Genomic DNA, 22,186 nt, shown 5'->3' with positions numbered 1-22,186 from the left:
CAAAGAAAGGGGTACCTGAAAAAAAACAAACAAAAAAAAAAAAAACACCTGAATGGACAGAGTTTACTGGAATAGGGATGGATTATTTTATGGCAGGCTCAAGTTTGATCACATTATAATTTTACAGGAATAACTTGTCATGCAATGCAGAACATGCTTCACGATGTTCCTCTTCGAACCGTATGCCAGAGCTACTTTTGAGAAAGGTTCACTTCAGACATACAAGGTTGCACATACAAGGTTGACATACAAGGTTGCTATAGTTATTTCAATAACAGTTTACATCTCAAATGTCTTCAGTGGCCACACTGCCTCGATACCAACCGATTACAGCCACAGCCACAGCCACAGCCACAGCCACACACACACACACACACACACACACACACACACACACACACACACACAAATTACACTTTACTGTGCAACCCGCAAGGGTCTGACTGATTGACAAATGTATAAACCACAATAATGTTTTTAAGCTTGTTGCTCTAGCAAATGGTGGACCCCCCCCCCCCCCATGCGCACAGAAAACAATTGTAAAAATGAAAAATATACATTCTATCCCATGTGTTAGCAGTGTCACTGCTATACAGAAGACTACAGTCGGATTCATCCCCAGCACACAGCACAGGAGCAAGGCAACAGCATTACTTAAACATGCACTCACAAAGTCAGTCTACACACAAGAATTTTTTTCTTTAGCCTCAAGAACCATACCCCAGCCAATGGAAATAGCTTGCACACTGTGTAGCAGCTCATTCACCTCCCACTCAACAGCCATTTCTGCAAAGCTGATAAAGAAGGAGAAAATATCGCAGTCTCTATGATAAACAAAAAGCAGACGAGTTTGCACGGAACCATCTGAAACATGAAAACTTCAGAAATACCAAGCACATCCTTCAAGCAAAGTAAACTATTTTCAGTACAGACCTGACTCATCAGGAAAGTAAATCCCTCATCCTTTCATTTAACATTTAAAAGTAGGTCTTCTGAAGCAAAATCATAACACTACATCCCTGATTCTGCAAGAAACAAAGCCATTTTGGATACCCCTTTACCCAAGCTAATTCACATTTCCTACCCAGGGTCACAATCATTTTGTTCAGCTTTCTGCCTTTCGGAATATAAGCAGCACCATCAGACTTAAGAAACCTCAGAAGAAAACACGTCAATTAACCTACTACACACATTCTTCGAGAGATATGTTACAATGTTACAGACTGTTATACTTAAACTACTGCTTACACGGCCCAGCTCCAACCTCTGCTGTATGTGAAAAACCGTAAGCAGCAATTCATGTACAGAAACTAAACAGTGCAGTATAAAATGTTTGGATCCTTTTCAGCAAAGACTAAGGCACAACACCAAGTGTAAATCAAAAATAGAAGTTATGTTCTTACCATAACGTTCCATGTTAGTTGTCTTCTCCCCTTCTTTCTTGCTGGATGGGTTCGGAGCAGACCTCGGCTCCGACTCGGCCACTCTAAAAGCTCGAGCGTTGGTTCCACCGGCTCGAGGCTCCCCTTATAGCCCACAATGCTAGGCGTGAATTACCTCAGATCTCATTTGTGAGCTAGGCCCAGCTAATAATACAACCAGAAAAACTGGAAAAAGAGAGTCCACCTCTATAAACAAAGGGGAAGACGAAAGGTGACCTAAAGCCTGATCCAGGAATGCACAGCAGAGCATATACCTATAGCAAAGAGGTGGTAGAAAGAGAGGTCACAATCAAACTCCTCTAGGTCTGTCCAGGCCAGGGGGAAGGAGGGGCCGGGAAAGAAGAGAAGAAGACAACTAACATGGAACGTTATGGTAAGAACATAACTTCTATATGTTAAGTTGTCTATCTCGCCTTCATTCTTGCTGGATGGGACCGCGTCCCTAGCACCTTGTCCCAGGTGGCCTAACGGAACAGACTCTTGAGAACAGTGGTACCAAAGTTAGCTCTATGCCTAGAAGCTAAATCCAACTTATAATGTGAAATTAAAGTGTGAGGAGTAGCCCAAGTAGCCGCTGCACAAATGGTGTCAATAGGCAGTCTGTCTTGGAAGGCTATAGAAGTAGCCAAAGCTCTGGTGGAATGGGCCTTAGGTTTGTTAGGCAGCTTTTGGTGTCTAATTTCATAAACAATGGAAATCAGAGATGTTAGCCATCTAGACAGTGATACCTTGGAAACAGAAAGTCCCTTTCTGCCTTCTGCATAAGAGACAAACAGCTGGTCAGATTTTCTGAATTGTTTGGTCCTATCCAAATAGTACCTTAACTGACTATGAACATCTAGCCAATGCAATTTTTGTTCAGACCTATTAGAATATTCTGGAAAAAACACAGGGAGGTCAATGCTTTGATTTAGGTTAGACGCAGAGGCTACTTTAGGTAAAAAGGACGGGTTGGTTCGTAAGGATACCCTGTCTTTATGGAACAACAGATAAGGAGGTCGACAGCTGAGTGCATGAAACTCTTCTAGCTGAAGTAATAGCTACCAGAAAGAGAGTCTTCCATGATAGCAATTTTAATGAACAGGAAGCTGCAGGTTCGAAAGGGGGGAGAATCAAAGAACTGAGAACTAAATTAAGGTCCCAAGGAGGAGGAGGATTTCTTATAGGAGGTCTGAGTAGAAAAACTCCCTTCAAAAAGGCTTTGTAAAGCTTGTGGGACAGGATGGCAGACTCTGAAATGCCCACATGAAAGTTAGATATAGCTGCCAATTGAACTTTGAGAGTAGAAGGAAATGAACCTGCATGAAAGAGTACAGCTAGAAAATCAAGAACCATATGGATGGGAGCAGTGAAAGGATCTAAGTCCCTTCCTTGAGCCCAATAGGCAAAACGTTTCCACTTACTAAGATATATTTTTCGAGTGGAAGATTTATGTGAAGCTATTAAAATATCTCGAACAGTGTGAGATATTTGAGGAAGCCTGGCTAGGGTAGGAACTGGAGGAACCAAGCAGTGAGGTTCAGAGAGGGGAGGGAGCGATGTAATTGACCCGACTGATGGATCAAAAGATCTGGAACTAGGTCCAGATGCCAAGGTTGCTCCAAAAGAAATTGATGTAGAAAGGGGAACCAAACTTGTCAAGGTCAATAAGGAGCAATGAGGATCAATGAGGCCTTCTGAGCGATAGCTTTCTGTATCACTTGTGAGATTAGTGGAAAGGGAGGAAATGCATTCAGAAGTCCCCGGGGCCAAACTTGGACTAGAGCGTCTCTGCTGGGCTGGCCTTGCAACGGAAATAGGGTGAAATAATCTCTGCACTTGCTGTTTTGGGGAGTAGCAAAAAGGTCGCAGCAAGGCTGACCCCACTTGAGAAAAATTTTTCTCGCAATAGAATCTTTCAGAGACCACTCGTGAGGCATGAGGATAGCTCTGCTCAACTTGTCCGCGATTTGATTGGACTTCCCGGGGATGTGCGTTGCTATCAGAAAACGCTGAGAAGAAATCGCCCATTGCCACAGTCTGAGTGCTTCTCGACATAGGGGATAGGACCTGGTTCCGCCTTGTTTGTTGATATACCACACTACAGACATATTGTCCGTCTGGATTGCTATCGTTCCCAAGGGAAGAGAGTCTTGAAGGGCTTGCAACGCTAAAAGCACTGCTCTCATCTCTAGAACATTTATATGCAAGTGGCATTCGTCTGGTCGCCATATGCCCTGGACAGTTCTGCCCTGATAATGCCCCCCCCACCCGATCAGGGAGGCATCCGTTGTCAGAGTAGCAACCGGAGGGGAAGGAACAAAGGGTCTTCCCAAGAAGAGCTGAGGGGAAGACATCCACCACAGAAGATGATTCTTGCATGTTTGCGTAATCATAATGGTGTGGGACATCGGAAGTTGTTGGTATGACCATTGTGTGAAGAGCATCCATTGAAGGATTCTCATGTGGAATCTGGCTAATGGAAGCAGAGGTATGGCAGCCGCCATAATCCCCAATACTTTCAGAACTAACCTGGCTTTGACTCTGTTGCTGCTGAAGAGAAGCGAGACCAGTTTTTGTATGTCTGTTATTCTCTGATCTGTTAGTCTCGCAGACATGTTGACTGTGTCTAGATTTGCGCCTATGAAGGTGATAGCGACAAGGCGACAAAACAGACTTTTCGCAATTTATTGAGATGCCTAACTTTTGACAAATGCGAAAGGTGTAGTCTCTGGCCATTAGAAGAAGATGCTTGGTGGGAGCTGTGAGGAGCCAGTCGTCCAAATATGGAAACACCTGGAATCCTTGACGTCTCAGGTGAGAAGCTACCACTGCCATGCATTTGGTAAACACCCGGGGCGCAGTGGTGAGTCCAAAGGGCAGGGCTCTGAATTGAAAATGACTGGTTCCCAGCCTGAAGCGGAGGAATCTTCTGGAGCATCTGTTCATTTTATATGATAGCACGCTCCTGAAGATCTATAGAGCACATCCAGTTTTCCTTTCCCAATAGGGGAAGGATGGACTGTAGCGTGACCATCCGAAATCTTGTTTTCTTGACAGACTTGTTCAAGATACTGAGATCCAAAATTGGTCTCCAGTCCCCTGTTTTCTTTGGAACTAAAAAGAACCTGGAGTAGATTCCGGATCCTTGCTGGTCTGCTGGAACTGGCTGAATTGCTCTCTTTGCAAGCAGCTTTGAAATTTCCAAAGCTGCAAGATCCCTTTGAGCGGGTGGAACATCTGGAAGGGATTTCTTTGATTGGTTTGGAATGCGAACGAAGGGAATGGAATAGCCTTCGGAAATGATGGACTGTACCCACTTGTCTTGAGTTAGGAATAGCCAGGCTTCTGGGTACAGTGACAATCTTCCCCCGACTGCCTCCGAAGGTGGACAGTCGGGCAACACCTCAGGGATGCTGAAAGGGCTTATCGGAAAAGGTTTCTCGATTGCCCTGGTTCTGCGGACCCCCTCTGCCTCTGGGGTGACGTCTACCATTATTGTTCCCTCCTCTGCCTCTGGAGGGGAACCGACTCTGTGCGCCAGGCAAATTCCCTTGAGATTGTTTGCAGAACCACATTTTTCCACTTTTCTGGCCTTTGGGGTAAGGTCTAGAAGGAGTAGAAAAACGGACTCCAACGGCAGGCAGAGTTTTGCCATCCGTCTTGCATCTAGTCAAGGTTTCTTTCACTTGAGGACCAAAGAGAGATGATCCATCAAACGGGGAATTAGTGAAAGACGTTTTAAAGGGGTCCGCAAAATTGCATAGTCGCATCCAGGCGTGCCAGCGTAAAGCGACACCTGTCCCTGCGGCTCTACTCGCTCCATCAGCCGCATATGAAAAGAGGCGCATGGAGGAGTTAGCTATATAATTCAGGGTAGTCAGCTGGGCGTTCATCTTGTCCTGAAAACCTGCAGCTGTAGGATCCTTCAACATCTCACTCACTTCCTTGATCAAGTCTCTCTGGAGACGAGTGAAATGGCATAGGTAGTTCAGCGAACGCATAGCAAAGGTCGCTGACGAAAACATCCGCTTCCCGTACCTGTCCATAGACCTAGATTCCTTGTTAGGGGGATGGACAGGCACTGAAGGATCAGCTAGTTCCTTCTTGGTGGCAGCAGCTACCACCATAGCATCCACAGTAACTCCTTTGGTCAGAAATTGTTTATCAGTTGGTGCTGTTATAAACTTTGAAGGTCTCCTGGGGTAGGGTCCACTGAGTCAGGAGCCGCCCAGGCTTTCTTTGCTACCACCTGCATGAGGGGGTCAAAGGGGGGACACCCAGGAGGTGGAAGGGCGAGAGCCAAATGCCTCAAGATACACAGATTCATCCTCCGAAGGGTTAAGGGCTGGCCAATTTCCCCTCTGCTTGAGGATCTCTAGAATGTCTGCAAAGGAGACATCTTCAGAAGGGGAACGGGGGGAACCCTCGGAATCCTCTAAATCTGTGTCAGAGGTGACAGACTCAGGTGAGTCTATGTGTTTCCTCTTACACTTTCTCTTCCTAGGGGGCTCCCCTGCCAAATCAGGAGAGGCCTCGGAAGAGGATGAAATCCCCACAGGGGATTCTTGAAGAGTTTGGCTCCCTGCGGTCAGGAATGAGGGAGAGAGTAGACATAACCTGAGGCACCGAAGAGGGAGGGGCGGACGGAGCAGACTGTGGAGTTGAACCAGGTTCCAACACACTCCGCATGACCTCGAACGCACCCCTGTCAGGCAGAGCCAGAGGTCCCCGCTCCGAGAAGCTGAGAACCTCCCTCGGCACAGACAGAGATGGCTCGAGGCGATGTCGGAGCCGAACTCACCAGCGCCAAGCACCGAGAGGGAGAGCGGGTCGGACAAGGGTCCGATGCCACTCACCCTCGAGCAGACGAGGGAAGCCCGGCGCCGAGATTCTTCAAAGGAAGAAAATCGGAGCCGACGACGGAACCGAAGACAAATGTATCGGCTCCGACGCTACCACAGTCTCGGTTCCGAGACGCCCCGGCTCAGAGCTCAAAGGAGTCGGAGGAGGAATATTTAGAGGGATAGGTTGAAGCATCGACTGATGAGTCGGGCTCTGAAGCATTTGGGCCAGTGCCTCGGACTTTAGAAGTCGACTCACTACCCTCTGAAGGTCATGATCCGAAAGCCTCGATGACCTAGAGGAGTGAGACCTATGGCTCCGTTCAGACAGCAAGGGAGACGCTGGAGCCGAGTGAACGGAGCCAAGGGATGGTGACCTAGACCTCTTTCTAGATGTCGGCTCCGATGGTCTGATCGGAGCCGACCCAGGAATTTCCAATACCTCGGCTCCAGCCGGAGCAGAGGGAACCACAGAAGCTGTAGTCAAAGACTCATCGGCTCCAGCCGGAGCCGATGTAGCAGTAGGTTTCGAAGCCTTAGGCCTCGACTCAGAAGCTGGAGTCGAGGTCTTAGAAGCCTTGGAAGGTTTTCCCGAGGTAGCAGTTAGGGAACCTTCAGGCTTAAGCAAACCCCTTAGAATGAGTTTGTTTTTTCTTTCCTGCAGGACTCTAGGGCTGAAGCCATGGCATACAGCACAAGAGTCCTGCAGGTGTAAAGGTCCCAGGCAGTACACACAAGAAGTGTGACCGTCTGTCAGAGACATTTTCTGACAGCACGAGTCACACTTTTTGAAGCCTGAGACCTTTGAATCCTTGGACATTTTCAAGGAACCGAAAGTGTAACCACCACACAAAAACACACACACACCGATTACACTATCAGAAATAAGTTTAAACTCCGAACCCATCCAGCAAGAATGAAGGCGAGATAGACAACTTAACATCATAAATATCAACAAGCATGATTTTGAGAGAAAGGAGGAAACCAAATACCAACAGAAAAACCCACACAGACTCAAAGCATGAGAGAACTACCGCTGAATTGAGAAGCCGAATCCTGGACATTGGAAATGCAATACAGAAATCCTAGCGATCAAGCCGCTGCGATGTTTAATTGGTTTTAACGATAACAAATCACTTAAAATTAACAGCGGCATTGATGACTCTTTACTACCAAACGTACTCAGCACAGACGGCTCATACACACATTTCTTAACCATGCTATTTTACAGCTGCTAGAAATCTTAGCACACTGATGAAAAGTCACGTCTACAGTATTAAACTGCACAATGACTGCCTTATTCTGCTCTACTCTGTGCAAAGGTGTGGCAACAGGCCTTAAACAGAGCACCACTGACTGCCTCCAAAATGAGAAGCCAACACAAAAATCTTTAAGAAAACAGGGTGGGAAAAGCATCTCTATTAACCCAAGACATGCCCAGACTAATCCAGAAGAGAGTGCAAGGATGCACTCAGGACAAGGAGTTTGTCTTTGAAAAGAAAGGCAGATTCAAACTAAAGACTTGTCCAAACATACCAGATTGCCTTGGACCAGAAATCAGTCACACCCAAAGTTGATATAAGCAATTCTGCATCAACCAGCAACTACTTGTTTGTCTTTTCGGCTTTTCCTGGTTAGAGGTCGCCACAGTGGAACTCTGGTCCGCTAATGACTGGCAGTAGATTTTTATGGTGCCGAGTTGCCAGCCCAACGCCCAACCATCAACGAAGGCACGCCCATTCACGCATGTCTTTCGAACGCCACTCGACCACAGAGAGGACATGCAGACTCCACATAGAAGTTACTCCAGCCGAGAATCGAACAGGAGAACCTCTTGCTGTGAGGCAACAACGCTACTGCAGCTTTTTAAAATCGACCTGCAACTACTAAACCTTACAAAAATACTAGGGGTGCCAAAGCAGACACACCAGAAAAGGGGAAAAAAATATTTTTTCCCCCCAGACAAAGCTTCTAAATATCTGAATTTGAGTTACAGAAGATGTGCTCAAACCATATTTAGGCGAAAAATGGCAACAGGAAGTAAAAAGATTGGTTAAACATTCGCTCAAGAACATGTTTAGCATGAGACCAAAAAATAATGTTACCTTTTCATAAAAAAAAACGAGCCGTGCAATCCACCAAGCTCAGTTAAAGGTCAAAACATTAGGGGTGGGGTGGGGAAATCAATGAAGAGGGGCTCTGCAATATGCAAAGGATGAAGTACAACTCCAGAGGCCAACTTTACAAAAAAATACGAACAGTTACTATCAGAGGTCATTTTGGCATGTCTTTGCCTAGCAGAAGTTCTTCCTTCCAAAGTATGAAAAAAAAAAACAGACCACAAAGTGCATAACCACCACTAGAGTTATGAGTTACTAAGGCCTAAATAAAAGAATGGCCATGACAGCCCGGGAAAACATGGGGAAGGTAAATCTTACACAGAAGAGGAAAGGAATATATGAAGTCCCATATTTAAAAACCTTTTCCTTCACAGGGCCCTTCTAAGCAAATCTGAGAAAAAGATCACCTGACAATGTCCAAGAGATCCACAGCAAGTTCAAAAAGGTGCTAAGGCACTTCTTCAGCAGGCAGCATTAACTGAAATGCTGCCTGCTGAAGGTTTCAAGTATTGATGGAGACCCGAATACTCTAAAACATACAAACCAGAGAAACTGAAAGATGAAAAGGACCTGGAACCAGAAGATTCCGAGCCACAACGGTTCAACAGAATAAGCCTTTTCCCTTCTATGAGAATCACAGGAAAACGGGGAACTGAGGTACTGGGGGAAATGCTTAAGAAACACCATAATTTCCTGTTCACTATGAGTAGAGGCAAATAAACTGGACATATCTTTTCAACAAATGGTGAACGAGTCAAGTCACAATTTTACAAAGTAGCCTGAGCAGAGCTTTAAGCACAAAGCTCTCAAAGGAGTTCAGATAAAACTTTTAGACTGGCACTTTTGTTCCCTTAGTACATGACTTCACCAGGAAAATGCCATGGGTAGTCACCTACTCTAGAACAAGTAATGCTTCCCTGTGAACAGGTAAATATGTACCCCTGACACAGCAGTGGGCCCTATGATGTTAAGACTGTTATCACTGGCCTTCAGATGTGCCTAATAAAGCACAGTAAATGCAAGAGTCCTGGCTAGTAATGTGAGAAATTACAGTTGTGCAAAATCTTACCATGACAGTAGATGTCCCTTCTCTTTATTGTCCAGCCAGTATACTACAGCCTTCAGTAGTGTATGGAGCATCTGTACCTCACCTTTATGCCCTATGCTAACATGGGGGAGCATACATCTGAAGGGCCCCAGGAGAACAAGAGCCACTCTAGGGAGACAGAGGCGGAGAGACTGGATTGTGTATGCATGCACACACGTACATCCAGGGGAAAAGGAGCTGCTTAGGGAGAAGGGAAAAGACCCCCCCAAGCCAGGCAAATGTTCCCAACAAAAAAGGAAGAAAAAGAGGTAGGAGGAAGAGCCTGAACACCGACAGTGAAGAGAATGACATGTACTGTTATGGTAAGATTTTACACAACATATGTCCTTCCATATCACTGTTGCAGTATTCATGGCTTTTGTACTCTCCCATCTGTTACTTGAGTAATGGTAGGATGGAAGGCAATGGGGGAACCCTCCACAAACCAGTGAAAGATAGCCTTGACAAAACCTGCCCTGGCTCTGGAAAGGCCATCAAACGTGTAATGTTTAGTGAAGGTGTGCACAGAAAACTAATTAACAGCTTCAAGGATGGAACTGGTGTCCAATTCATTGAAGAAAGCTACAGCGGAAGACACTGCCCTGATAGAATGGGCCCAAACAGAGGCAGAAAATGGCTTACCATGAAAGGAATGACAAAAGCAAATGGCTTTCGCAACCCAGGGGATGGTTGGCTTGCCAAACCCAATGTTCTGGCATGAAAACAAAGTTGCTCAGATTTCTGTACAGGCTGTCTTATCTAGATAACACCAGAGCAGTCTACGAAGATCCAAGGTGTGTAGAACCTTCTCACTAGCAGTAGAACCTTCTTACTAGCAAACTGCAGAGAAGGAAAAAAGGATGGAAGCCAAACAGACTGATTAAGGGACAAATCATTAACCACCACGGGCATAAAAGAAGGATTAGTACACAGACACCCTGTCACTATGGGGGAGAGGGGGAATAGATAGATAGGCTGCCATCAAGGCAAGGCTTGGATTTCAGAAAATCTCTTAGCAGAAGCAAGGGCAAGCAAAGGCAACCAATAAAATAGTCTTCCAGATGCAATGTTGCAAAGAAAAGGAAACAGCCGGTTCAAATGGAGCCAGAGTCAATTTTTCCAAGGACAAACTTAAGGTCCCAAGGAAGAGGGATGTTTTTTTCTTGGAGGCCTGATGTGGAGGATGCCTTTCACGAACCTCAAAAAAGTTGGGCCAGCAGGTGGAGTCAGACAAGCACAGCTTGATGACAAGTGAGCTTTAAACAGAGGAATATGCCAAGCCAGCATGGTACAGTTCACACAAGAAAGAGAACCAAAGGGATCCCTATGAAAAAGAATCCTGGTGAAGTCTGAAAAACCAAACAAAAAATCTCTTTCATTTGGCTATATATGAATTTCTTGTACTGGTCTCCTGGACTCATGCAAAACCTTAAGCACACTCTGAGAGAAATGGTTTTGAAAGGGGATTAAACTGTCAAGTGAAGAGTGGGCAAAGGAATGTGAAAGAGAAACCAGCTTGTCTTGTGTGAGAAGATCCATCCTTTGAGATGACGTGATGATTGCCACTGGACAGATGAAAAAAGGAACAGCAACCAGTGCTGTCTGAGCCAAAAGGGAGTCACCAGTAAGATTTTAAGAGAGTCTGTTTGATCTTCAACAGGACCGTGGGAAGAAGGGGGAAAAGCATAAACATCCCTTTCCATGAAAAGGCCATGGCATCCGCCCTTTAGACAGAAGGGATAAAATATATCTGGTCACATAAGTGATAGTTAATGGTACAAAATGTCAGAGCAGCAGGTAGTCTGTTTTTGAGTGAGGTAGCTTAGATAAAGATAAAAGGTGAGAAGGTTTATCAGTAAAGACTGAAATCACAGCAGGGTCACAGGAAGGACACAAAGGCCTCAGAGGACCTTACAAAAGTGGTCAAGCATCTTGGGGGCAGAAGGTTGGGAACAGGGCGAGCTAAAAAGGTATCCAATAGAGCAGTCAATACAGGGGGAACAGCAAAAGTCTTAGATAAATCCTTCTGCAGTGCCTCAACATCTTTTCTTGATATCAGAAGCTAGGGAGCAGTCCCACTAAAAATGCCCCACCTTATGAAACGCTATCCCCAAAGGACAATTCTTCCAAAGAGTAGTCAGGACTCAGACTCCTCCTCCTCAGAGCCACAGTTCATGGGTGACAGCATTTGGAACAAGCAGGCCAAGGAATCAGTCAAGAGTCCTCAGCAGAAGAATCAGGTTTCCTAGACCTTTTAGGGTTAGACCACCAGAAATGGGAAGGAAATGAAACCTCATGAGGTGGTCTCAAACCCATCAGGGCATTAGACAAACCCTTCATAAAATCCAGCCGCTCCTTCCAAGGATCTTCGGGAGTGGGAGAAGTTTGCTTAGTCTTCTGTCTTTTCTTAAGGTGCCGTCGACTTTAAACAAACCTTGCTGGTTCAGAACCTTGTCTTGACTCACTCAGGATACCAGACCCCACCTCTTTAAGATCTAGGGAAGCCCCGTAGACATTCCAGCTATGATCAGCCGTGGTTCCCCTCCATGTCAGCTGTGGACTTGTGCAAAGCCTTGAAGATGTGCGAGAAGCCAGTTCCATGCTGGGCTCTGACAGGGTAGCAGCAGAGGGAGCCATCAACACTGGGTGGTCCTCAGGGTCATCCACCTCAAGGAAGACATCTGGCAGAGACTTGATAGTGGCAATAAGACATGATTTTTTAGCTTTAAGGGAAAGCAGTACCTCAGGGTGGGAATATTCAGCCATGGCACCCTGGACCAACAACTTGAGCCATCTGTTCTCAAGATGAACCAATAAAAAAAAAAACAAAAACAAATGACTATGAAGAGTCTTCAGCACAAACTTCAGACAAATCAAGCACCAAGTGTGGTCGCGAGGAGCGCCTAGACAAAATAAACATTTGTTGTGATAATCTTTATGGGGAATCTTTCTCCTAGACTGACAGTTCCCCTTTCTTGGATGGCATGAACTCTCAAAATGCACTACAGAAGAAAAGAGGAGGAACTCCAATGGGGTACTTGCCTGCAAAAGCCTCGTACAACCAGCACAGGTAAGGGCATTCAGACCGATGCACAACTGACTTTCAGACTGGCGGTAAAGAAGTTCTGTGCATGCAGCGTCAGCACGTCACCTTAATGCCCCACACTGACGTGGGCAGCACACTTTTGATGTATGTCACCAGTAAGAATTAAAGGCTTTTGAATACTGGCTGGACATACAGCAATCCTGAGCAAGAGAGCCACATCACTGTTTCATTGTTCACAATGAATGGGAAGGACATCAGCGCTGCAAGAGATCCACATCACTGTTTCAGTATTCATAACAAGCAAGAGATCCACATCACTCTCTCAGTATTCATAACAAATGAGAAGGACATCAGCAGAGCTGAAATATTTTAGCAGTTTACACATCCAGCACAGAAACTGTTTTACAGTGCACTTTAGGACTTTGAGCTGAACTGAACTATGTAAACAGCAAAAAGGTTGGTGCAATGTTTGACAGGGCCTTCTCAGACCAACATGTGAAAGAGTTCTGCCTAGAAGCAAGATTGCTTCCTAACAAGACCAAATAAAAATCAGACTTCTGCAGAGTTGGGGAAATCAGAAGATGAAACTTCGACAGCTAACCACTGGCAGAAAGCTTCCAAAGTCAGACTTAGGGATCAAAGGTGCATACAAGCTTCTTCGCCCCATCATACAGATAATGCAAGTGAGGTACAGAGAACTGCAGCCCTTTTAGTGCATCCAAATGTCCAGCCATATTTTCTCACAAATTTCATGACACTTGCATAATTTTTTTAAACATCCCGCTCATTCAAGCCATGTTTTCCTATGCAACTGAAACCCCAAATTTCTATGCTTCTATATTTTTGACAAGTTCTCAAAAATAAATCAAACATTGGATAACCTGACCAATAGAACAGCAGCCAGAAATCTGTTTTGTAGAACAAACAGCATATAAACTTTTAAATTTTCTATGCTATGCACCCTAAACTTGAAATTTAAAAAAGTACACGTACATAATATGCACGCGTGTGTGTGCGCACGCGCACATGCGCACAGAACCAGTATACAAACACTCGACACACAATTGAGAGGCTCAGTTACACCTTTTAAAAAATCCATTTGAAGCTCGAACATTTAGCATCCTTATTTGACAAAGATTGCTTCCTTAAAAAATGAATCAGGATAATAAAAGGGTCTCAAAACTCAAATGACCATGAGGGCTTTATGAGGTTTCACACAGAGCAGAGGCCCGTAGCGATCTCTCACTCACAAAAAAACAGTGCAGATGGGACTGTAGTGTAGTAGTCTCTTCTAGAAATATGCATGTTTGAGGGCTGACTGACAGATAAGAACCAAGGGTCTCGCACCCCTGCTTGATGAACATCTAACTATACCAATGTGACCCACTTCAGTGTCCCACTTCTTTAAATGTCTTAAGCTTTTCTCCATGCACCTCAACCAAATACATCCTACCAGTACCGCTAAATCAACTTTTCACCCCTGTAGCCCCGATGAGCTAAAAATCTTGCCTTTTGAAAAATTCTGTATGGAATCACCACATCATAGTTATCACACATCTTTAGAAAGCTGACTTCTGCAAATGTTAGTAAATGCACAGAACTGCTACTATTCTACATGCAGTTTGTGCTTGGAAATCCAGCTGCCTTTATGCTACATATCACCATCATCTCCCTTCCGTTTGCTTCTTTTACTACCCTTCTCAGCCAACTTGATGCTACAAGCAAGGCATACAATTCATCAAAATAGGACAGGAGGGAGTTTCAGCATTATGCTCACTATTCCTGAACTCTCCAAACTTAACGCAAGCTTACACTAAATCAAATCTCAGACAATTCAACAGTTTCTCTGTAGATCCCTCCCTGTTGCAATCTACAGCCCTCAAGCACAGAATTGTGTCACACACTCAGAACAGGTATTCTAAACTTATTTTACTGTTTTTCAATAACTACACAATTGTTTCAGCAGCAAGAAACAAAGACTACTAGAAATTAATAGAATCCCTACACTTCATGCTAACACACCATTATCACAAGAACAGATGTAGTATTCACTTGAAATTGATGCATGCGTGACAAAAAATGCTCAAGACCCTCCTCAAAACAAAGTAGTGACCACCATGCTACAAAAGCCCCTCTAACCCTCCAGGCAAAGAGCACAAGTGATCCAATTCAGCCCATAAGGCCTACTCCAATTACTTACCGCCTTGCGCCGTCCTCTGCTGCCGGAGGACCAGCGCACTGCCCCACCTGACTGCCCAACCTGTGTGGAAGAAAGAAAGATTGCAAATTCACTCTCTGATGCGATACTTTTGCAACAATAAAAACAGAATACACATTTAACATACTGTAAAAGACAAGTGGTCAAATCCCACCATCCCCTCAAAAAAAAAAAAAAAAAAAAAAAACCCACATGTGCCAAACTGTACTTGTGAACTGCACCTGAACTCGCAGGTGTCATTAAAAACTGACCCGATGCCACCAGGATGTTATCCATACTTATTTCACTTCACACAACAGTACCAAGCTGAACATGGCTTTAGTTACCAAAGTGCAGTTTACACCACTTCATATACCCCATTACTTAGTTATGGTGGGGATGAAGTTATTTGTGAACCACCCACACGCCATCCTAGCCCACGCAAAACACCCATGTTCAGGTGGGAGATCACACAGTAATCACCATTAGTCATGCAAATCTGGTTTCACAGATGGACAAGACCAGCTTTACCTTAACACACAAAATTATCAAAAAATAAATTGGCAGATTTTCAGTAATACATATACCACTAATTCCAACACAGACTCCAAGAATCACAGTGATGTAAATTTTTACTTTGCCTATGGTTTCTTAACCATATGGAGAGCAATGTATAAACCAAATTCAGTAATGATGACCTTGTGCATGCACACTGCATGAAAATTTAATAAAAATGCATTTAATACAATAAAAAATGATAATGAAAAAAATGATGTGCCTCTAGCCAAGAAAGTTTACCAGAACTAAAAAATGATGGCAAAACAATGAAAGCAGTCCTGAAGTACAGGCTAAGAAGATTTCTAGGGAAAATGGACTTCTCACTAAATTCTAAAGGGGTGTCTCACCAAACTCCAGTAAGAATCAACAGTAAATCCTCTCATGTATGTTACCTCTTCCTGTTCAGTAACATGGTCTCTACCAAGACTGACAGTTAATGGGGTCCATCTAAATTTTGGCAAGGAATCCAGGTTTGTTCCATCTTGCAGGATCCCTGCAAACTTCAAAGGGTAGATGTGGGCAATCAGGGTGAAGAGGACAGAAGAGATAATGAGGAATAGATCTAATGTTTATTTTGGTCGATCATACAGGTCACCATTCTACAAAGCTTGACTTGTCAACACCACCTCACTGAGCAGGAAAATCACAAAAAAGGTAACTAGAAAGTACAGTTGTGTAAAATCTTACCACAGCAGCAGATGCCCTTTTCCTCACTGAAGGACAGCCAACGTCCAGCCAGTATGCCAACGCCTTTAGATCTTATAGGCACCACATGTATTCTCCATGTGTAGAGCAAAGGGCATAAAGATGAGGTATGGGCACAAATACTCAAAACTGAATTGCCTAAGGAGAAACAATACACCCCCCCCCCCCCCCACAGGGACGAAGAAAAACATGCACATCTAAATGAAAAAAGTTCAGAACAAAAGGAAGAGATGCCCTTAGCCAGGAGAGTACCAAAAACACAGGGGCAACAGCTACATCAGAGAGGGGAAGGACGAAGGGACTGAATAATGCAACAATGAAGAGAAAGACTTCTACTGTTACGGTAAGATTTTACACAACTGTACTATCCCTTCATTGAAGAATACTGCAACAGTGATATGGAAGGACATAGCACCAGAGCTTAGATGACAACTGGGAGAAAAAGGCACAGAACAACCTTCTACAAATCCATGCAGAACATCCCTGGAAATAGCATCCAATTTATAATGCTTAGTAAACGTATGAACAGAAAACCAAACCAAGTAGCAGCTTCAGGGATGAACTGGTGCCCAAGTAACCACCTTAAAAGAATGTGCCTTTACAGATGAAGAAAGACATTTGCCATGAAAAAATAAAAAGGAAACGGCTTTAGAGATCCAGGAGGAATGCTGCTTGGAAACAGCCAAACCCAAAATCCTGGGATGAAAAGAAAACAAAAAGTTGCTCAGACTTGCAAGTAACATTTGTTTTATCCAAACGATATCTGGGCCATCTATCAAAGTCCAAGGTGTGAAGAACTTTTTTACTGGCAAACTGTGGCAAAGGATAAAAGGAAGGAAGTTGAACAGACTGACAAAGGATTAACTCATTAACCACTTTAGGCATAAAAGGATTAGTGCAAAAGACACCTAGTCTCTGAAAAATTAAAAAGGACGAAAAGTCATAAGAGCCTGAAGTTCAAATATTCTTTTGGCAGAAATAAGAGCCAACAGAAGAACAGTCCAAGTACAAGTCCCTAGCAGGTTCAAAAGCAGCCCGACTCAGTTACAAAACTGGGGGCCCAAGAAGGTGGAATTGGCTTTGAAAGCCTATGAATGACACCTTTAAGGAATTGCTTAAACTCAGAGAGACCAAATGATAGCTCAAAGGCAGATAAAACTCATTTGTCAGCAATCTCTGCTTAAATCAACAACGTACCAAGCCAGCATGGAGCTGGTCACACAGAGAGAGACCAAAGGGAACCCCTATTGAAAAGGGATCCTGATGGCGAGAAAAGCAACAAACAGAAAATCTTTTCCATTTAGACATATATGATTTTCTGGTACCGGGTTTCCTGGCCTCCTGCAGAACCCAAAGCACGTCCTCAGAAAAGAGATACTAAAGGGAATCAAAACCTTATCATCCACGGTGTCATTTGACTAGTGGACAGGTGAGGATGGGTGTGAGATCCCTTGTCTTGTGTGAAAAGTTCCTTCCAGTAAGGTAACCTGTGGCAAGTGCCCCCGGTCAGATGAAAACTGATGGGGAGCTAGTGCTGTCTGGGTCAAAAAGAAGTCACCATCAAGATTTTGCAAGAGTCCTGCTTGATTTTGTGCAGACGTCTTGGCAGCAGATGAAGGAGAGTAAAGGCATACAGAAACATACCATTCAAGGGGAAAAAAAGTCAGAGCTTCAACTTTCCAACTCCGAGGACTTTGTAATCGCAAACAGAACAGAGGAAATTGTCTGTTCAGAGGGGAGGCAAAAAGAGGACTACCCCACTGATAGTCGCACATCTCTGTGAAGCATCTATTTGTGAGCCTGTGTTCTGGACGTGCTCAGAGTCTGCTACTAGATAGTACTCAAATACTATAAACTGCTTGAAGAATCACCTGATAAAATGACAGCCAGATCCCAGTTCTGAAGAGCTAGTCTGCAAAGAAGAAAATACCCTGTGCCCCTCAACTTGCTGATATACTACACAACAGTGGTATTGTTCCTGAATATTTTCAATAGGGGGAGGGTGAGAGGAGGGGGGGGGGGCGGAGAAAGAAGAGTCTCTTAAGCCAGAAGAAGCCCTCATCTCTTTCGTTGAGATATGACCTGACTCTTGAGGAGGCCAGAAACAACTTTCAGTGGAGCACAAGTACCACCCCACCCCATGTCTGAGGTCCCAGTGAACTGTGCTTGGAAGAATTTGAAGCCTGAAAGGGCAGTCCTGGATTGGCAGAATTTTGTCTAATCCTCCACTGGTGCTCAAGTTTGAGACAGACAGGAACAGGGAACTCCTGAGGTGGAGCACTGATTTGCAGTGTAAAGATGGGTGAAAGCTGCCAGCCTAGCCAGATAGAAGTCATCTGTAAATATTAATGTAAACCACATGCTTGTTGTCTTAAATGGTAAAAAACGTGTTACACCACTGTAGTTTATCATATGAAGACTGACAAAAAGACAGCATGTGGATGGTGGAGGCCATAAAGTCCAGATTTCCAAAAAATTCCCTGGCCGTGGTAGAGGACAGGGGAGGAAGAGAGACTGGAATAAGGACATCAAAGAAAGACAGAACCTTGGGAACAGGAATAGAAACCAACATGGGAATGGTAGGACTCCTGCAAACGATAAAAATATGATCCTGCAAACGATAAAAATATGATCTTGGGAGGGCATGAAGACTGACTTGAGATTGATGGTGAACCACAGATTTTGCAAAAGAGTGTGGAAGTAGACATCTTGAAGGAGACTGATGGGAGAAAGAGCCTGAATAAGCAGGTAATCTAGACAGGGGAATATCTGTACTCACTGAAGCCTGCAAAAAGCAACTGCAGGAGCGAGGCATTTGGTGAATACCCTTGGAGCAGTAGAAAGGCCAAAAGGCAAAACAGAGATCTGAAAACGAAAGGAAGAAACAGAAAAAGGTAAAAATGTCTTTAAGTGTGAATGGGAATATGAATATAGGCACCCTTGAGATGGAGAAGGCCTGAGGAAGAAGGAGAGGAAACAAAAGTCTTAAGAGACAGCACCTTGAAAGAACAGACCTTGTGGAAGGTGTTGAGTGGAGAAAGGTCTTCACTTGGCCTCAAAGTCCCCTCCTTCTGGGGAACCAAAAACATACTGGTGTAAAAACCCCTTCCCACTAGGGTGGGTGGAGCAGGCAGAATGGTGCCTTGAACCAAAAAGGACTAAAACCTCTGGGAAATGAGAAAGCAGGACTGGAAGAGGCTGCAAAATGCATGAAAGGGGAGGGGGAGGAGTAAAAATGTCAGACATGACAGTTTGTTCTGAAAAGGATGGCTTCCAAGACATAGGAGTCCGAGTAGACTTAGCAAGAATATGTCCAGACCCCTTCCTATAATTTGGAAGGCTGATGAGGTTGCCTGCAGACAAAGGTCAATTTAGAAGGGTAATTTATCTGAAATTTAGGAACACAGGAGACAAAAATATGCTTGAGTTCCTGCATGGCCCTACTCTTAACCTGGTCAGACTTTAACAGTTCAGCTCCAGCTGTCCTTATTATTCAGATGAACATGCAAAAAAACTTGGCTTTAGCATCATCAGGTGAAGCCAAGAACAACACATCAACTCTTTGCCTTTAGAAATCAAGATCAGACACAACCTCAACTACGAGAGAAAGGAGAGCCAAGACATACCTGGTCATTATGGGTTTGATAGCCCAAAAAGGACAAGGTAACAGCAGAGTACACCTTTTTACCCAACTTTTCCATAGCTCTTCTGTCTTTATCTGAAGGAAATAGCTCAGAGGAGGGCAATAGTTTAGAAGGTTTAACTGTAAAGACTCCATCATGCAAGCAACAGTACCCCCACAGGACAATTCTTCCAAAGGGGAATCCAAGGTCAAAGAATCTTCTTCCTCCAAGACATAATCTACAGGAGAAGGAATTAGAGAGGAGTAAGCCAGGAATCATTTTTCAGAGGAATCTGGTTCCCTTGCCCTAAGGGGTGGAAAACAAGGAGAAGCAGGGACTGAAACTCCACCGCGGAGGCTTCACAGCCATTAAGGTACTGAACAAGCCTCGAGTAAAATCCTGCAATTCACATGGGGGACCTTCAGCAGTAGGGCAAGATGCTTTTATTTCTTCTCAAGTGAGGTGTCTGTCCTATCGACCCTCATCAGTTCAGTCCCTTAGCAAGAAATAAATTGGCCATGGTTCCCTCAATGTCTAGAACATATTTGTAAATCCTTTGGAGGACTCAGGCCCCTGCCGGCCTCTGAATGGACTGCAGCAGAAGAATCCAAGAAGCACCAGATGGGCTTTGGGCCTTTCACTTGCTTCTAGAGAGAAGTCTGTTGCAGGATGGACAGCAACAGGATCAGGTCTAGAAATCTTAACCTTTTTAGAAGATGGCTGCCCCTCAGGATGGAAGGATTCCACCACAGTACCCTGAGCCAACAACTGAAGATGTGGTTTCTCCAGGTATATGGACAGACACGGTAAGCAACTAAGAAGGGTCTTGGGGACAAATGCTTAACAGACAGGCAAAAGATGACACTGGTCATGATGGTCTTTATGGGGAATCTGCCTCCCACACAGATTTTCCCTACTTGGATGACATGACCCCAAGTAAATCAAAAAGAAGCACCCATGGGGCTCTTATACGTAATGGCTTGGCGACCAGCAAAGCAAAACAGCATTCAGACTGACTTTCTATGATGGCATTTGGACTGGCAGCAAAGAGGTTTGACTAATCACATCCATGTGTCACCTTTATGCTGTAAACAAGGAGAATACACGAGACATAAAGTGTCTAAGATCTAAAGGCCTTAGTATACTGGCTGGACATTTTGCTATCCTTGGCAGGAGATCCCTTCAATGAAGAATACTGCAACACTGATATGAAAGGACATATTACAATCCATCATGAGAACTCACTAGTGACCCTTAAATTAAATTAAAGGGCTGAAAGGAAGACCCTGGCATGGAGGTGTGCCAGACATGCATTCACAAAATTCTGGAGGCTGTTGATTTGATGAGCTGATTCTGATTCGACTGAGGTAACACCAGGAGCAGCTCTCAAGGTAAGACGTGAGAAATGAGTCAAGTAAAGTCAGTCCTGGAGCAAGTCCTACTTAATGCAATAATGTCTGACCTCAAACTAGGATAGGAAAACTGGAATGGTCATTGGTGAGGTGACAAGACACTGTGAAGGGGAGGGGGCAGAGTCCAAGGGATGCAAGCTTGAAAGGGACCCAACAATGCGAGCATAGTACTACATGATGCAGCTTCATTTCAACCTATACAAGAGTAAGAATGACAAATAGCAGAAGATACAACTGGGGTCAGACTACAATGTCAGCACAGGATAAAAAAAAGGCTGCCATAGTACAAACCTTAAAAAAAAAAAAAAAAAAAACACTGGCGTACACGTCACACAGGTGATGAGGAAGGAGGGCAACACTACTAGAGAGGGCAATGAAGTATCAAGAACAAACCAGGGTGTGCCACCTGAAGACATGCGATGGGAGCTCAACTTTCAAGTGAGATACTCGCATTTAAAAACAGAATACTAACAGGTTAAATAAAACACCAAAGGGAAAAGGTTAATGGAGATAGGTATGGAAGAACAGTTAGAACATGGCAAGAATGTTAATCCTGACATTCAGAAGAAGGACTTCTCCAGACCATGACAGAATGGATCGGGTGGCAAAACACAGAGCGCCATGAACTTTAAAAAAGCTTGGAAACCTTGGAAGGATGGGATTCAGGGGGGGTGGGGGGTGGAGCATTATGAACCTTAGGCTAGCTGGCCTAGCTACAATACTCAGAAAAAAACTACAAGCCCTTTACTTCTACAACACACATTAGGACAAAAAAGCAAAGCATTTTCTCAGTGAACAGCACCATTTATTATTATGCATATGCAGTGAGCGAAGGGGTTAAAGGAAAACAGGCTTGGCAGGAAGCATGCAACAACTACCACATGGAAAAGTAGGTGTGTGCGTGCAGTACAAGAATACAGTTTAACAGCTTGTCACCAAGTCAAGACAAAAGCAAATAGGGAATTACTTAGAAGCATTGCAGTATAAAATGGAAAGAGGCATGACTCAGATGCACTGTTGTGCATTGGGGAAGTCCGATACAAAGGGTTGAACTTAAAAGGCATGATGAGTGGAGAAGAGGGGTTATGGGTAAGAGATGCAAGGGCAGCATGTTCTAGAGTTACTGAAGCATAGTCAAAAGAAGCAACGACTAGGCATAGCACCACAATTTGC

General features: G+C 44.3%; 1 protein-coding gene across 6 annotated transcripts in view; it reads right to left on the bottom strand.

Annotated features, from left to right (window-relative positions):
- The window catches only part of LOC122806350 (cellular tumor antigen p53-like), a 361,899-nt gene that overhangs the window by 302,882 nt on the left and 36,831 nt on the right, over positions 1-22,186 (bottom strand). For 4 of the 6 annotated variants that reach the window (XM_044076688.1, XM_044076692.1, XM_044076689.1 and 1 more), the window contains exon 3: positions 14,719-14,778. The exons of the other annotated variants lie outside the window; for them this stretch is intronic. In XM_044076688.1, the coding sequence (XP_043932623.1) occupies positions 14,719-14,778 (60 nt within the window). The remainder of the gene's footprint in view (positions 1-14,718; positions 14,779-22,186) is intronic. 6 annotated transcript variants of the gene reach the window in all.

This window comes from Protopterus annectens, chromosome 7.part0 (genome assembly GCF_019279795.1).
Source record: "Protopterus annectens isolate FY-2018-M chromosome 7.part0, PAN1.0, whole genome shotgun sequence".
Lineage (NCBI taxonomy): Eukaryota > Metazoa > Chordata > Ceratodontiformes > Protopteridae > Protopterus > Protopterus annectens.
The sequence above is the reverse complement of the archived record's forward strand: the minus strand, read 5'-3'. Positions and strand labels throughout refer to the sequence as shown.